Genomic DNA, 18,380 nt, shown 5'->3' with positions numbered 1-18,380 from the left:
CTGCAAAGAATTTTATTCAGTTGTTTTAAAACAATCAAACGCCTTCGAGCCTTATTCAGACATTTTACTTTGCAGGCATTGGGTGTCCTTCCTACTCCATGGCCATCTGGGCTTTTTTTCAGTCTAACCAGACAGTCCTCTCATCCTAGCAGGGTATTTGCTCTTGTTTCCTGACCCTCATGGTGGCCTGATACTGCAGCAATGGTGGTTGCTAGAGATGGGCTTTTTCCTTGAGTAAGACTATTGGGGGGATAAGATGGCAGGAACTTCCAATTCCTTTTATAAAAAAGACGTAGTAATTTCTCTTGTTCCTGTAAGAATGGAGATGTAGGATTCCAGGTCTCCCTCCAGTGTTGGGTTTATTTTAATTTATGTTACCTTGTTTGTTGAATCAAGCCCACTTCAGTTTGAAGTCCCTGGCTCAGACCTGAAGAGGGATTTTCACTGTCCCTGAAGAGCCTCTGTGGCTCTGGTCTGAGGGGCACTTTTGAGACCATCAAGGCACATCCAGAGCCTGACCTAGAGCTGTGACTGGAAATAATGGAATGCAATTCAGATGGGAACTGTCATATCTCTACTGTGTCAGTGGAGTTGAAAGGACATAATCAAACAGGGAAAAGCAGCAACAAAAGACAAACCTAAGTTTTCATCTTCAGTGCTTCTGAGACCCTTGAGGCTCTTCCTGGCAAAGGTGAGTCACTCGGTAGTTTTGTGTTTGAGGGAACAAAAATCTATGCCCTGGAAGTAAGTCCTCCTGTTTGGCAGAGCCTGCTCCTGCTGGGATTTCTCAGCTAAGGAAAGTGTTTTTGCTTCAGGGAGAGGCAGGTGCTCTGCCGGACTGGCATGGTGCTGGGGGCATGGGGAAGTGCACCCTATCCGAAACTTGACGTGACAAGATGCCCTGGGTAGTTAAACAGAAATGCCTTAACGCCTGGTGGTGGGTTTGGAGACTTTTTGGTGTGGAATTGTTGAGTTGTAATATTAATGCAGTAAGTGCACTGAGGCTTGTGACTGATTTGCATTACGATTACCTGCGTTTTCGCCTTTCCTCTTGATAAATAGTACTGATTGCCTGTGGGCTTATCAAATTATGAATTTTTTTGCCCTCCTACGCCTTGCTGATTCTTTTTCCCGCTGCCTTTTTTCAAGCCTGCATGCCGTTCCCAGTTTGGCCGGCGGGCCTTGCTGCAGAGAGAGGGAGGCTGAGCGGCCCGGGCGTGAGGAGGCGAACGGTTCGGGGGTCCGGAAACGGTGAAAAGGGTTTCTCAGGAACTCTTGGATTTGCCCCCCGGTGACGAAACGCACCGGCATTTAACACCTCGTTCCCGTAACCCTTTCCTTGCCACTCGCTCCGGGAGGCGGAGGAGAGGGAGGAGAGCGGGCGGGGCGGACGCGGCGCCATCCCAGCAGCGCCCGTGCGGTGCGGCGCTGCGGGCGCTGCCCGGCAGGGGGCGCTGTAGCCGCCTGCGCCGCTCCGGCGCTGCACTGCGAGGAGCCCCCGCGTGTCCGCCATATTGGCGCCCGCGCCGCAGCCGCCGCGCGTTGTTCCTCCATCTCCTGCCGGCGCGGCCGCCCGGAGCCGAGCGCGGGAGGGAGGGAAGGAGAGAGGGAAGGGAACGCCGGCGCCGCCGGGCGGGAAGCGGGGCGAGGAGGAGACGGAAACGAGCGGGGCCCGCGTCCCCCCGCGCCCGCCCCCTGCGCCACCCGCCATGGAGAGGAGGCCGGGCGGCCCCTGAGCGAGGAGCGCACGCACGCACGGACCGAGACTTGCCCCCGCCCGGCCCGGCCCGGCCCGGCCCGGCCCGGCCGCCATCAGCGGAGAGAAGCCGCCCGGCTCCCGCCTCCGCCGCGACATGGAGGCTGTGAAAGCCTTTAACAGCGAGGTGTGTAACCCCCTGCCGGCGGCCTCCCCTCCTCGGGGCCAGGGAGCGGGCGGGGCTCCGGGGCCTGGCGCCTTCCCTGCCCCCTCTTCGCAGTGGGGAAGCTGCGGGGTCTGGTGGAGCTCCGGGGGACCCAGGGGTGCGGGAGCGCTCCCGCAGGCCGGCCCGGGGCTCCCCCCCGCGTCGGGCGGGAAAGGGCCGTTGTCGCCGTCCCTGGGAAGCGGGAGGGTGGAGAGGGTAATGGAGACATCCCCCTCCCCCCAGCTTCTTCCGCCGTGAAGCTGGGGGCGGCTGAAGGGGAAGAATAGATCTGGCGGCGGGCTGGAGGAAGAGGAGGACGCGTGAGGAGACCGAGGAAGAGGAGGAGAAGGAGGTCTCTTCCCTGCGCCTGGCCTGCGCTGGGGCGGGTGATGCCCGGCCAACTTCACCCAGCGGCCGAGGAGGCTGCGCTGGGCGGCGGGGGGGGGGTCCAGGCTCGCCGGGCACGGGGACTGTGCCCTTCCACGCCTTCCCTCGTCTCTCCTGCCACCCTCTTCCTCCTCGCATGTGTGTCCGAACCTCGCCAGCGCGCACTTTTAACACCTCGTGCAGCTAAGCTTTAAATCTGAGAAAAGGAATACAAAGGCATTGGAGGTTCGTCTCCGTGTTTAAGAGTCGTATATTCGCAGTGGTCAGGATGGAAGCAGACATTCCCTACATGCTGCACAGAGCTCAGATCCTGCACTGAAGCACTGTGCAGAGAGCAGGCTGTGGAACCCAAGAACACATACATACATACAGACATACATACATATATACATACATATAGGCTGAGGTGTTCATATTGCACCTGGCTTCTCCTTTGTGCTGAGAGCCAGTGTTTATTTTATTGCAAGATGGTTGTTGTGGCAACTCTGCTTTGTTTCTGTCATTATGAAAGTATCATTTGTATTTTGAAGTTAATGTACGAGCAAGAAAAACAAATACGTATTTTTCTTGCCAAGTCCTACGTTTTACAAAGTAGTTTTTAGCTTATGTTGACCTTAGATAGTATCATCATTCGTTACAATGTATACTTCTAGAGACTGTTCACATACTGAAGCTCCCAGTCGCTCTCTCACTAGTCCCAGCAGGGATGTAGTACAGTTTTAACAGTTTTAAGTAATGCTGTTTAATTTGACCTGTGGTGGAACAATGTGGCAACCATATTGTTGTTTCTACAAGCACAGTAAGATAGATTTCTAAAATGAGCAGGTACTCTCCAGTAACACTTGTACAGCTCTAACTTAGATGCGCAGTTCTAGATGTTGCACTTTATGCAATTTGAATTCTTAAGTAGAATAATAAGCACATTGTGGCCACTAGAAGAAAATAAATACTATAAAATTTTATTCCTATGTTTTTACTTGATTGGCACATGTGCTATATTGTTATGCAGGGAAAAAGAAGAATCTGGTCACAAAAACAGAAGAACATCAGTTGTTCAGAACATTTTCCTGCTATATACCTATCAGTAGGAGCAGAAGTCTTCCTCTTCATGTTGAAAAACAGCTTCTGACTGACCTGCTGAGCACTTGGGTATAAGTACTGTAAAAATAAGTCTGAGACTTAAGGTGGCAGCTGTGCTGAAGAGGAGAGCTTTAGATTATGCCTTAGATTTTCTAAATGCTTAAAAATGGTAGACAGTAGGTTGTTGGAAAAGAAAATGCAGATCTGACAGTGTCATTTTAACCAACTTATCTGCTATGGTATAAATAGACAGTATGTCTGATTTGACCTCTGTATTTGAATGCTGGGCTGCAATGATGGGAAGGTTTTGAAGATGCCATGACTAAACAAACCCTGATCCTGGAAGTAAATGGTACCAGACTTGCTACAGTTAACGAATCCCATGTGTCATTGCTAGCCACTCTTAACACCTCTGTACCCAGTGCAGAACTGAACTTTAATTTAACATTCTGTCATTTTCTCTGGTTGAATTTGCCCATACACACTTTGCAATTTAGAACTGCGAAATGATCACTAAATATTTGAATTAGCTAAAGTGTATGAGTCTATTTATTGCTGTTCTTAAATAGTTTTGATTAATTTACAAAATATTGGTTGTAAATATTACTTGTAAAATCCTGTTCTTTGTTTATATTATGTTTTAAGGTCATGTTAAACTCCAGAACTGACGTCTGAGTCCTGGTTTAGAGTTTTTTGGCTTAAAATAGATGTAAATTAAATTTAGCAGCAGATGGGACAGAATAAATTGTATAAAAACTTTTACCATACTTTTTCTTATGCAGTTTGCATTCAGTTAATGATTTTACAACAGTTTATGTAACTTACTGGTGAAAACCAGATGACACTTTAGAAGGAGCATTTTAATACATTTAAACACTCAAGCTTGCAGGTTGATTTTTTTTGTTTGGTTTTTTAAAGGAAGGAGTTGTGTTTGGATTCTGCAGTGAAGCTAAAATAAAGGCAGCTATCCATCTAGGGAGTACAGCTAACTCCAGAATTGTATGTGAGCTGAGCAATATCTTGTACTGTGACTATCCTATATGGCAGTCAGGATTGAAGTGATTAAAATGGGCTTGTCATTAATTTGATTAGAAAGAAGAATTTCAAGTTTATTTGAACAGTAACTACTGGAAATAATGGTGGCTATTGTGGAAAGCTGTTCAATGTCTGGTAGTGCTGTCTGTGCTGTACCTAGTTGTACATATAAAATTAGCCCTAACATTTCAAGTCTTGGGAAAGGTAAATTTAAAGCTGAGAAATAGTCAAGCTCCTAAATAAAACATGCTCAGTATTGTTTTCATGTAATGGTTGACATTTTACTATTTGATTAAAACTACTTGGCAACTGGAAATTGGAATAATATATGACTGACTTAGTGTAGTGTTGAGGTAATTGGCAATGTTTTGTACCACAGAGTTTATCATTTGCTACAGTTGGCACCACGAAGGCTTACCACTGCAGAGCCATTTTCCTCCAGGCCTCAGTTTAGGCCTGGGGATTTTTCAGAAAAGCACAAAATCATATTCAAGAACAGGTCCTGACAGAAGAAAATGAGTCAAGTACTTAAAATTCTCTATATGTTCTATAAAATGTATTTTGTTAAAGAGGAATTGAAATGGCCTAGAGGAAAGCATGTGTATCGTCACAGTTAAAGTGCTTAGATGACAGTGATTTAATTGCAGATGTATATCATTAAAATTCAGTATTTATTACATTTGTTCAGTGTTAAAGTCCTGCTGTCATCATCAACTCTAGCTGGCCATTGACACATTGCTTTCAGGTACTGGTCTTTGATTTTGAGTGCTATACTCCACAGAGTTTTCTTCCAATACTTGTCCTTTTTGCAGTGGCAAGCCAAATTATGTTTCACTTTGTAATATGAAGACTGTGGAAAAAGAAGAGCAATGGATGTTTTAATTCTGAAACACATTTAATTATTTTGAAATTTATTTCTATGTTAACGTGTAGAATAAATATAAATAGTTTTACAGTCAAATAGTCGCAGGATTGTAATTTATTTTAGGGGGAATGGAGGTCACAAATTCATTTTTAAGTACAACACAAACTGAATATTTGAAGTTGTGCTTTGTTTAGCCATACTAACTGCATCTGTAAGAATTAAATAATAGGAATCTTGAAAAGACAGAGCAAATTCAACTTAGATATTTATATCTTTGAAAATTGCAATAGTAGTTCACTGATCTGGTTCAATTAAACATAGCATTTCTAATAATTTAAAGTTTGTCAATATCTTTACTCACATGCAGGCACACATCTCATCATGCATGAGCTTCATCAAGTCCTGCTCTTCATGATGTTTACTGATGTTTTTGGTTTTGCATTCTCTTAAAAAAAAAAGGCAAAAATAGCTCCTGCATAAGCTATGCATGCTTTGGTCAAATCATTGAATATTGTTTTCATTTTGAGTAGCTGAGACTGGTACTTGCATCCTTGATTTACAGCCATTTAGAAGGTTAGTCGTGGTAAAACCTACTCAGGAGAGTTAGATAGCATATCTAGATTTGGAATTTACATTGTTGAATCCAGTGCACAATAGTTGTTATCATCCAGTGCCACAAATTTCAGCTGTATTTGTATTTGTCAGGGAATGCAGTATATTATGGCCTTGGAGAGGAAATTGAGAAAAGGACAATTATGTATTTTTTAAAAGGGTAACATAGAACAAGGCAGAGTTGGTCCCTTGAAACTCAGGAACAAGAAAGTCATGTGTCTTCTGATTCCTTTCACAAATGCCTTGTTCACTTGTATGAAAAGCTCAGATTCTCTTGTCTGTACAGTTGGGTGCTGATACTTTCATACAAGGGAATTGAATAGAAAACTTAAGTGTCATGGAGACTTGGAATATCTGCCATCTTAAAGTGGGATGCACATAAAGTGCTGTAAGGTTAAGGTAGTGATTACAATTTGTTTAAAGAGTGGTGTGGGTTGCTGTGCCTTTTCTAGGGTGTGAGAGTCATAATTAAAACTTCTGCAGCATTGCTGGGTTGGTGTTGAGCCGTTATTGACAATTAAAATGGTTCTCTTTGGATAGTTCATAAAATACACTGAGCTTTTGGTGTGCATTATGCTTTTGAGAGTCAAGTAAGATGATGCATAAAGTGGCTATTGCTGCTCTTGGGTTCACTTGTCATTCTGAAATTGATCAGTGGTAGAGACGTGGCAGGCACTGATCATTTACTGGTAATGCTGTTGTCTCTGTACTTCATTTGCGCTTCATTTTATGTTGTCCACCTTTATCATGACAATTCTTTGGAAGGTGTATTTTGAGAGTCAGTGAGGAACAGTTCAGTGGTCTACAATTTCAGAAATGTGACCCTTGGAAATGACCCACATTTTAAATACTGAACATTGGAGTATGGGTGCATAAAAGTACAGAAGGCTAAACTAAATATTCTATTTCGGACTACCTTATTTAAATGGTGTATTCTAAGTCAACGAGGCGGGTTTTTCATGAAAGAATGCCAGTTGATGCTAAAAAATGCTAAATGGTATGCATCATGGAGATGCTAAATAGAGATTGATGCTGAATAGCTGGGGAAAGTGGGGAAAAAAGGGATTCTCTATAAAATGAGCAGCCAGAACTTTGATTAGTAAAAGTAGATACTAGCAGTTATATTGAGTAACAGTGAGAAGACACATAAGCTACTACCTGTCAAGATATTTTTCTTGGTTTCTGCTGCGTGTTTCATGTTGGCTGAAGCACCTGAAACATCTACAGGGTTTTTTTCCTAGCTGCTGTGACAATGGCACAACCTCTGTCTGTTTTGTCTGTCACTATATTTTAGAGTATTACCTTCTTTCATATCCTCTGCTGTTTGAAGAACTCTGCAGCTGTGATAAGTTTAAAACTTTCTTCTTTTTTGTTTATCTGCTGCCTCATTTATAGTCAGATACTTGTAAATTTTATTGTAACAAATTGGGATGTGAACTTCTGGTTTACTTTTGTCTTGTCAGAAGAAAAAGTGATACGTGCATGCAGACATTCATACATCTGAAAAGTTGTTTCTGTGTTTCATTCTTAACCTCTGGGGTGGATGTGAAAAATGTCTTCCATTTTAGTTGGCTGTATAATCCTGTACTGTTTCTCAAAAAAAAAAAAAAAAAAGCATGGATATTTACACAAAATTCCCTAAAGATGCAACAAAATATGTTGCAAACTAACAAGAATTTGTTAGTTTCCTGTTTACTGGTCAGGAGCATTAGGAGCAGTGTCAGTGAAATGTATTTTACTCTATTGTTTCCCAGCAAGAATTGAACTTTGCTGGCTCTCAATGATTTTTTTAAGAGTGTAGGGAAAGAAAGTCCTTTTCTCTTTAAGATACGGTAAATATTAAATGGATGTTCACCTGGTTAAATGTCTCCGTGGTGCTGAATAAATAATTACAGTTTTAATATCACACTTTCAAAGACTGATCCGACCTTTGATTTTCATTGGCCACAGAACCTTGTCTTCTGGCCTTGTAAAGACATGCTCATGCAAGTGTGTGTTAAAGGCCCGAAATGTTAGGGTTTGGTTTTATTTTGGTGCATGTCTTGCTCAAGAACCTAATTTCTTTAGTGAAACAGTATAGGACAGACATTGATAGGTTTTCAGTCTTAGATACATAGATTTTTAATTTGTTCTTAAACCGTGATCTAGATCAGATCCTTGTAAGCCTCGAGCGGTTGTGTAGATCTCCAGATTCTGCAAACTCTTTGGAATTGTAACTGGATAGTTACAAGTACTGATCCTACTTGCTACTCATTTAGAGAGCAGCGAGCCATTTTGCAGTTTAAAACAAATGCCCTTCTGAACTCTTACAGCTTCAGATCCTCTGATTGTCACCTGCTTACCAAGATTATACCTGGGGCTACAGTCTTTGACAGAGTACTTAAAATTATCTTAACAAGTCTTGTTTGAATATGCCACTATTTGAGCTGTGCCCCATCCTTGGAAGTGTTACAGGCTAAGTTGAATGGGACTTAAAGCAACTTGGGCTAGTGGAAAGTGTCCCTGCCCATAGCAGGGAGGTTGGAATTGGATGACCTTTAAATTCTCTTCCAACCCAAACCATTCTATGACCACCAGTGTGTTTTCCTATGGCAGTTGTAGCAGTGGAGTCTGGTAATCCAGATGGCTTTCTTACAGGAAAAAAGCCATGCAGAACAAAACTTTTTGGTAAGGCAGGTTAAAAAATACTTTAAGGTACTTAAGTTACTCCCATAAGAATGTTTTTTCACTTAGAAAGAGGTCTTCTATTTTTTTGTCTGTAAAATTAATTCATCATTTTACCTCTGGACAGCCACCAAAAAAATTCATCCCGAGTGGCTCCTTCAGCCTTGGTTATAGCCCACATTCATGGCCTCAACAGGCATTGGTGTAATTCCATTGTGAGGCCCAGGACAGAGGTGCATAACTGGCTGTTCATATGCGTAGCCAGAGTTCAGTGACCTTGGCTTTGAAAGTTCAAAAACAAGAACAACTTTTGAAAAAAGTTCCAAACACTATTAGTCCTTGTTCCTGTTTAAAACTTTTTGTAAGTTGTACGTGTATTTCTATTCTTCCATTTTTTCAGTTCTTTGGGGCTACCTTCTGCAGCATTTCTCAGGAGCACTGACACAGCAGTGGTTGGGTAGGTAATTTTATTAACCTTATTCAGGAGCTGCTTCATCACTTTAGGGTACATGTTCTTTGAGGCAAAAACACAATGTCCAGTTACTGCTGTACTAGTACTTATTTTACCTGTTCTTGCCATATGTACTGATCAAAAGGAGACATTTTTATAAGTAGAATTTAAAATGTTCACATTTGGAGGAAGTAAGAAGAAATGAGTGCATTGTCACTGTGACCCTCTCTCTATCAGATTTACCCCTACTAGAAATGCATATTTCTTGTAGTAGCCTGCTGTTTCTGCTGTTAGGCTTTTGGGAAGTGAGCTGGCATTTGTACAAAGGTGATTACTATGGATATACAACAACTTATTTTGCTTCCACTTCTTTTTGCCAGAGTTTGCCTACATAACTTAGCTGGTTTTACTGGGTACAGTCTTTGATTGTATGAGGTTGTTATTTTCTCCTGTCCCTGGTTAAATGAGTGGGTGGCTGATGCTTTGACATTCAGAAATATAATGCATGTGTTTAGTTTACTAAACAACATGTGTGGAAAATGAGGCTTGGCACCTTTGTTAATGTGTCTGCTGTTGATAGTTTTGAGGGTTGGCAGAGAGTGTTCTTGTTCCCACTTAAAATGAAGGCACAAAAGAAGATGTGCCCCAAAGAAGGGTGGCACAGCTAAGATCCAGGAGCAAGGAATGGTGGTTTGGGTGGATGGTGGCTGAACAGTAAAAGAGTGAAGGGTAGCAACAGCTGAGAGGTTGAAGCCACCTATTTTGTAGCCTTGAGCTTCTTTATTATAAGATACTGTTTATAACATTAGTTTTGAAAGATTGAAGTAAGTAGTGCTTTATAAAAAATTATAAAACAGCTGAACAAGGTGCACTGCCTTTGTGCAAGGAGGTGAATAGCTGTCTTATGTATTTGAATTGAAATTTATTATTGAAATAGCATGCATTTTTGGGAAAGGTAATTTAGAAAATCCATCATCTTGAGTGGTTCAGTCTAGAGCTCATTGTTTCCAAATAATTAGTTTAGAGTTGAGTGGTAAAGGTTTCCATACTTTTTTTTTTGTTCTCCATCTTCAGTATTTATTAGTTACTTTCAAAAACCTAAGTAGAATTAATTATGTGCATTTTTTGCTTTCCACCCCTATTATTCTATAGTTTGTTTTTTCTGTAAAGTGCAAAATACTGTAAATTGCTCTCACTATAAAACTCTTGGTTTAAAAATGTTGGCCTTGTAGCAGGACTTTATGGAGCTCTCAGTGCATAATTTAGAAATCAGTATGATAGATAAAAATACAATTCTAACATTTTCTAGTGATGTGATTGCAGTTTTAAATAGAGAAATAATTATACTTATAAATGTTTTTGGCTTTTTCATAGGGTAAGAGCTTAGAATATATTAACCAGATTGTTGGAAATCAGTGGAAAGACCTAATCAAATCAAATCAGAGTCTTTCAGAATACCAAATCTCCCATATGTATTAAAAAACAAAGCTGGTTCATATGAAAATGAATAGCTTCAGATAACATGTTGATCTTCATGACTTGTTACCAGATGTGTAGTAGTAACCACTTGCTTCTTAATTTTCGCAAGAGTGAAGTGGAGCACTTAAGCACTTAACAGCAAATGAAGACCATTTATATGACAAGTATATTGGTTGGAGAAATCCAATCCAGTACAAACTGGATTACATTTAAAAAAAATTTTGAATCATTAACTTTCATTGTGAATGCTGGGGTTTTAAACTACATCCAAGGAGATATTTTGAAATGAACACAAGACAGTTTTTGTCATGAGTTCTAAAAACAGTTGGCAGAGAAAATGTGTGAGTCTGATTTTCAAAATGTTCAAGATCTGTTCCTATATTTCATATCTCAGAATTGTAGAGGTATGATTGTAGTTAGGTTTCTCTGAGGCTTTTAACTCTGCGTTATGCCATACTTTACCAAACTAGTGCATTGGAACAAGGACAGAGGGTACTTCTCCAGTGTGAGCAGCCCCCAGGTTCGCATCTGGAAATCTGTGAAGACTGACATTGTGACAGAAGCTGATCCATTTTCCTCTTGATCTAGAATTAGCTATATAATAATGATAAAATGTTAGTGATGGAAATTAGCCATATGGCAGGAAAGATGAGAAAATTGCTTGAAGTGAAATGCTTCTGTTATTTTCCTTGTTTTCTTGTGTGATACTCTTACCTGGATTTTTTGTCAATACTTCCTTTCTGTGATTGGGAGTTCAGGCATTGGTGAAGTGCTCACTCTCACCTACCTATTTCATTTGGTCCATTTTGGTCTTTCTAAGCTTTTTGTTCCCATGCTGCAAACACCCCAAGTTACTCTGAAGAGAAAAAGGGGAATTGTATTTGATGACTTAAAAATGGCTAAGAGCAAGTGGAGCATGTTCTAGAGACTATCTGAAGTAAGCATCTGTTTTGCAGTTGTGTGGAGTTCAGGAAAGTGGAGCCAAATCCAGGTAGTTTCTTTACATTCCGGTTTTATGTTCATATTTGTACAAAGTAGACTGTACTAAGAGTACTTGAAGCTTTCTTTGAAATAATGGTGAGGGTTTAAAGAAAATTGTAAATGGGCTGGTGGGTCAGATATGTAAAAGCTAAAATGGAATTTTGTTATTCCATCTCAAATTGTTTGTGTTCAGTAAACTTCAAAGTTATAATTGTGTTTCCTTAAGACAAAAGAAGTAGGAGAAGCACTACACGAGTGCAGTGGTGGTAACACCTGACTTCATGTGCTTGTATCTGATGGGCTGAGGGACTGCTGTATTACCTTTGCATCCTACTTCACTTATTTGTCTGTGTAGTAGTTGGCATGAATATTTAAATGCCCTCTTTAAACATAAAGTGATGTATAATGCAGCTGATGTGTAGGGAGAGGCTGAGTTTTTGCTGTGAGTGTTATTGGTTGCTTTAAAAATTTTTTTAAGGAACATGCACTTAGATATCAAGAAAATGCAGTACTATTTTTATGTTTCCTAATTAAAACCATGTGTCATGCACTTTGTTTATGAAAACAGTTGTATTAAGGGAGCTGCTGTTGTCCTGGAACCCACTTGTTCTGTGCTTTTTTAATGTTGAATTTTGGCAACTCATCTTGGTTGATAACTGAAACAATAGAATTTTTTTTTTCTTCCAAACTTAAATACTGTATGCTGAAAGGAGTATCTGCCATTGTGGTCATCCTGCATGCACACCTATGGTATATATTTTAACATTTATATTCAACACTGAGGGTAACAAAGTGCTGACAGGTTTTAAATCACAGTTCTCACAGGTAGGTCCTACTCAGCATCGAGTTAAAATCCTACTCACTGAGAGATCAGGGCATGCACTTTGAGTAACTTTTCCAAAAAATCTAATTTCAGGAAAGTGTATAAAATGTAACCTAATAGAAATTTGTTGATAAGTGTCTTTTTTTTTAAGCAATAAATGACAATACTCTTTTCTTGTTCTCTACCATGTGTTGATATTAATATTTAGTAAGCAATTCAGTGACTATTTCTGTATTTCCAATTGGATTTGATTTATTTTAATGGTAATGAAATATTAAATAAATTAACCTGATTTATTGAGATAGGATGTATTTGGCTTGACTTCTAAGTATTTATTCTGGGGTTTCTGCATTGAAATTGCAGATACTTGTTAGTATATATGATGTCTGGTTAGTGTCATGTCATTACTTGATGTCGTTTTAATGTTGTATCCTGGTAGTAGGCAGAGAAAAGTTTAAAAATATTTCTGTAGAGGGATTTGTAACTGATATCCCTCACACTGGTCATTATCTCATACTTAAGAGATGGGCTGAGTCCTGGTGTATCAGCATCAAAATGTTTATTCCCTTAGCTTCTTTATCAGTGTTACAAAGATTTGTCTCTGTGAATAGCTGTTCCTTTGTATCTCATCAGACTAGAGTTATTCACATCTTTCAAGCCTTTTAAAATTATATGGCAAAATTATATGAAAAATTATTTCCTAGCTGCTCTTCTTGTCTTTATAGGATGTGGCAGAGGTATAAAAAAAGGGAAATATTATTTATGAAGCTTTTTAAATTTTAATAAAGTTAGTACTGCTTTCTCTTTTTTATTCAAAATTTTGGTACAGGAACAGCTGTCTGGCTCTTTTGCCTATTGAATAAGAGCACTGAAAGATGTTGGAATTAAGTGCTGGGCTTTGTAGAAGTGCAGTGTGCCATTGCTTCCACAGCTGTGTGTAGTAACTTGCTGTGTAAGCAACTGCCCATCCTCGGGGGATGTAAGCTCATGTGCATGATGTCTGGTCTTCACTTGAGAAGCTTTAAGCTGTAGCTTAGCAGCCTGTAGTACTGCCTTGTAAACTACAGCTGTGTGCAGTGGAGTTTGCTTTTTGTGGGTATTTACAGTAGATTTCACTTTAAGTACTTCTTTAATTATGATTGTAATGATAAAAATATTGTTTGCGATAGTGAATGATGAAAATTTGAAATATGCTGATAAATTCTCTGACTTTCAGTAGGGCTTCTCTTGAAGACTACTTTTCTTAACAGAATTAAAGAGAAAAATATAGAGCAGAAATTCACTGCTTTATTTATAGCATCAACCTGATCTTCTGCATTTTCCCCTAATCCCAACATGTACTTTATATAGCTCATTAGATCTTAGAGCAAGCCTGTATTTTTTTTCCCAAAATTTGGAAAGAGGGCTTGGTTTATTTAAAATAATATTGGGGAAAATGAGTATTAACAATGCTGTTGACCTTTATGTACACTGGAATATTGCCTTGGATGTAGTGTCTTAGCTCTCTCCATCATTACTTTTTGCTGTACAAATAATTGTACTGTTTTATCAGATAGAGGAAAATACAGAATTGTGAATATAATTAACTGGCTTTAATTGCTGGCCCGGTCCTGATACATAGATGTGCATTTCTGTAGGAAAGAGATAGTCTTAGAAACCACTTTTAGCACTATTACTTTGATCATATTAAGAATTCTAATGCTATCTGTGTAATAAGCTGTTATGTGCTTTACATGGACATTTGGCTGTCATCTGATTCTTACTTTGCAAGAACATGACCCTAGGAATTGCTTTCATTGAGACAGATTAGGATTTGTAGCATATATATCTTTGTCTACTCACTTTGTCCCTGAGGTGGCATTCAGACTGAGGTCTTCCCTGTAAGGTTTTCCTGTGATTTATATTCAGCATTTAATTAAACATGCATATTTCTATCAAAGATTTATTGATTGTCCCCCACCTAATTATGAAAATGCCAGCATGTGTAGGACATGGTTGGATGGAATCATCATACAGGAAACCAGTAAAATAACTTCTCCCCACAAATACACTGTAAATTTTATCTGGTGTTTTCTTTAGCTTAAATGGATTGAGAAGATTAATGTTCATTTGTATTTTGTAGTTTCCTGTATTGTTGGCAGTGTATTTGGAGCTGAGTGTGTTCAGTCATCTGGAATGCTTGAGGCAGGCAGAATAGTCTTGTCCACAGGTTCCTAGTATAAAGTGATAGATCATTAAATGTTCATTGACATTGAAATCAAATGTATGCTACTGTCAAGTGTGCTGTCTTGAAAAAAACACTGGCATTTTTTACAGCAACTCAAAAGTATTCTCTTAACTTTGGCTATGCTTTTTCTCCCAGAGGAAAATAAAATTAATCCCAGAAGATCATACAGGAATCATGCATTAATGCTCTTTCTAACTTAATTATTTAACACTTGTTTTTTCAAAACCTGAGCTAACAGTTTGAAAATGGTTTACCTTGCCAGTCAGACTCCTTGTGACTTGTCACTGATTGTGTAACTCTTGCCTCATCCCCTCTTGTTCCCCCCCTCCCCATTCTGTAGAATTTTAGTCTTTGTTCCTTCCTAGTCCTTGTGTGATGATGCCATCTGCCATCTACATTTAGACAGGAAATGTTTCATTTTAATTTTCTGAGTAATGTGCTATAGTTCAAGAACGGACAGTACAAAACAAAGCTTTGTATAAATTTTAATGTATATTTGCAGTTTTGTTGTTGTTTTTTTTTTTTTAATCAGGGTTTAACCTTTCAGTTTATTTTAAGTCACTCCACCTTGACTGAAGCAGCAATCTCCCACATGTTGTGTTTGTGTTGTGGTGACTGCTTAGGAGAGTCTTCGTGTCAGAGTGACTCGTGGGTGAATACATAGGTCACTGGCGCAGTGCTCTTTTCTGGGCAAATATCAGAAGACTGTTTCTTCTCTCTAGATGCTAGGAGAGGTGGGAGATAAATTTTGGGTTGATTGAGATCAGCATATTCTCTTTTCTGCTGTAAGATCAATTTCTAAATGAATAGGAAAAATAAATTGGTAGCATGCTTTTTAAATTAGGTTTTATTATTTGTGTATATCATCAACAGGTGATAAATGTTCAGTGTTTGGAGAGAAATTCTCAATGCATATTTTAAAAAGAGACTCCACACACTGTGATGCTTTCCACAGCAATGCCTCAGATTTCAACAGTAAATGTCTGTACTTACTGGGTTTTCATATAAGAAATGGTGCAAATACTTTCACTCTGCAAATCTATAACAGGAAACTTAGGAAGATAACTAGAAAAAACTGTTTTAGTTGGTATTCAAATATCTTTTAGTAGTAATCAGACATTTAAAGGTACTGATCAGTTTTTGCCTTTGAGAAGTGTTTCATATGGGTTGATGTATATCCAGAAAAGCAGTAAGTGGCTAGTAAATGGAAGATTTTTTTTCATAATCATATGGTAGTTCAGCTCTAAAGTGTTATTTTTTAAGTTTACATATGGGTTTCTGTCTGCTCCCTTTCTTTGTTCTTCCAGCTTGTAAATGTGAACTAGTCTGTTTCAAAATGTCTGAAACTTACGGTTTTACCTGGCACTTGAAGATTACAATGTTTCACTTTCGACCCTCTGAAATGAATTGTATTTCTACTGTGAAAAAAATGCAGCTGCTTGATGTGATAAGGCTCGAACTTCATTTGAATAAGACCTTTTAAATAGAGAGCTACATCTTATACTATCATACAGATAGCTGACTGTAATTTATACAGTTTTTTAAAAGAGTGGGTGGGTTTCATTATGGTATCAGGGCACAGACTTATAGCAAGCTCATGGTGACAGTTTGGGTTCTGAGTCAATTCCCTCTGAGGCATGCCAGAGCTGCCCTTACAGGCTAAGGACAACCACACTGGGCAGCTTGGAACCACATCCACCAACTGTGCTCTTGCTTACTCCCTGCTCATCTCGTGGTGTGCTCCTTGGGTGAGGAAGATCCTTCCCAGTTGATCTTCAGTGCTGAGGTTGTATTGACATATGCCTCTCCTTAGTAATCCTGTTCACCAGCTGAAGAACCTTTGTTCTTCACTTGAAAGCTTCTCCACAGTTTTAGTTATCCCTGATGATTTCATGCCAACTTTGGAGATTGTACAGTTGAGAGTACCCTGTAGGTTATCACTGTTGCCTAAATAATGTAGATCCAAATGTCCATTTGCTGCATTTACTACTGAGATTTTTCTGGTTTACTCTTGAGTTGATATCTTCAATGCCATCTCTCATGGATCAGCAGATCTCTTTGCTGAGTGGCAATAGCTAGCTTCAAAGCCAGTGTCCACTACTTCCAGTGTACTTACTACTTGGTAGTGTCACCAATGTTCCTCTCCAACTTTTGACAGCCTGACTTTGTCCTAACCAGAATACAGGTGACAGCAGGCACAAGTGGGTTCTATTGGGACTTCCCTTTACTGTGCGCCAATTGACTGTTCATTCAGATTGTTTGCTGGCTGTATTTAAGGAGTAATTGTTCGGGTTATTTGTCATGCAAGGGCCTGTTTAGGATAGCTTAGTTTCTTGGGAGCCTTTTGTGAGAGATCTTTGGTAAATGTGTTTTGGTGGTCCAGTTGGTTTTATATCAGTTATTTCTCACTGTGCTCCTGGAGTCTTTTAGAGAAGAACAATATATTGAGATGTTGCCTTTCCTTACAACAGCTGCATGGTATTATCTGTGTCCCCACTAATACATTTATTTGAAGTAATTTATGCAATTTTTTGGTACAAACATTTAACCTAGCTGATCCATTGTTTCCTAATTCTCCCCTTGAACTCCTGTCAGAAATTTGTGTTGCTGTTTTAAATGAGAATTCATGAATCATAGCTACCAAGCCTTGCATTCTGGAGTTCTGTTCTAATACTTTGTTATTTTTCACATTATGAGCTTGTTATTTACCTTATTGTAAACACACTTCAGGAGGATTCTGGTGTGGGATCAGTTTTTCCTTGGTGTGTACATTAAAAAAAAAAAAAAAAAGGGGTGTGTGTGTGTGTGTGTGTGTGTGTGTCTTTTTCTGTAGGGCTTTATCTCCTATGAGTTCTCCTGTAAGTTCTGATTGTCCAGGACAAGCACTTTAGTAGATTTGCAATTCCTTCCCTCTTCTGAAAAGCACTGATTTTCATGCTTTCTCCTGTTTGTTTCTCAAACTTGATTGCACTATCTTTTGCACATACATTGCCAGCCAGAGTTTATGGTCACTTCCACTCCTCCCCATCCCTTTGAATATTACTACTGATTTTCTCAAGTATATAATTTTATTTCAGAGAATTTCCTTGGCTTCACTATTTAATCATGTTGCTTTTTTTTTCTTCTGGTTTATTTAAAGACTTCTTTTATGTGAGGGCAAGCAATTACCTTCTGCAAATGAGCATGAGTGTCTTAGAAAACTAAGACACTGGTCTTAGAGAGCAAACTGGTTTAGTTGAACATCTGTAGGAAAGGGCACACAGGAAAAATTAACCTAGGATATAATCACAGATTTTTAAAATAATGCATGTGTCTTTTAACTCCTTATTCTTCAAATTTGAAATGGCCTAAAAGAATCATCTATGCTGGATGAAAAAACAAAGTTTTCATTACTAGAGAGGCAACAACCAAGTCTTGCTTCTCTAGTCAGCCTAGAAGTAAGAGAAAATGGATTTGGTGGATAGAGTGTTTGATGGATAAGAGCTGGCTGGATGTCAGCATCCAGAGATTGTAGTTAATGGCTACAGTGTCCAAATGGAGACCACTATGAAGTGATGTCCTGCAGGTGTCCCCACTGGGATTGATATTATTTAATATCTTTTTTGGTTACCTAGACAATGGGATTGAATGCAACCTGGGCAGTAAGGTGCAATTGATAGATTTTTCAGAATGCAGTGTTTTATAGTAAATTAAAAGCTTCTTGAAGACAATTAAGGAAAAATAGTTTTTGAAGAAATTTTATTTCTTTTCTTGGTTTTTTGCATGTACTAAATTTGGGATCTGTGTGTTTTTTAAATGGCTGTTAAAATCTGTAACAGATGTAACCATTGTCCAAAAAGTCTCTCTCTACAGAAGTACTGTTTTAGTCTTTTTAT

At 39.3% G+C, this 18,380-nt stretch overlaps 1 protein-coding gene across 3 annotated transcripts in view; it reads left to right on the top strand.

The window, feature by feature from the left end:
* Window positions 1-1,510: 1,510 nt before the first annotated feature.
* Window positions 1,511-18,380, top strand: part of SCAF8 (SR-related CTD associated factor 8) — a 152,648-nt gene continuing 135,778 nt past the window's right edge. For all 3 annotated transcript variants that reach the window (XM_036380432.2, XM_036380433.2, XM_036380431.2), the window contains exon 1: window positions 1,511-1,883. In XM_036380432.2, coding sequence (XP_036236325.1) covers window positions 1,854-1,883 — 30 coding nt within the window. In that variant the 5' untranslated portion in view covers window positions 1,511-1,853. The remainder of the gene's footprint in view (window positions 1,884-18,380) is intronic.

Source organism: Molothrus ater, chromosome 3, assembly GCF_012460135.2.
Source record: "Molothrus ater isolate BHLD 08-10-18 breed brown headed cowbird chromosome 3, BPBGC_Mater_1.1, whole genome shotgun sequence".
NCBI classification, from domain to species: Eukaryota; Metazoa; Chordata; class Aves; order Passeriformes; family Icteridae; genus Molothrus; species Molothrus ater.
Note: the sequence above shows the minus strand (reverse complement) of the source record. Positions and strands in the feature narration are given on the sequence as shown.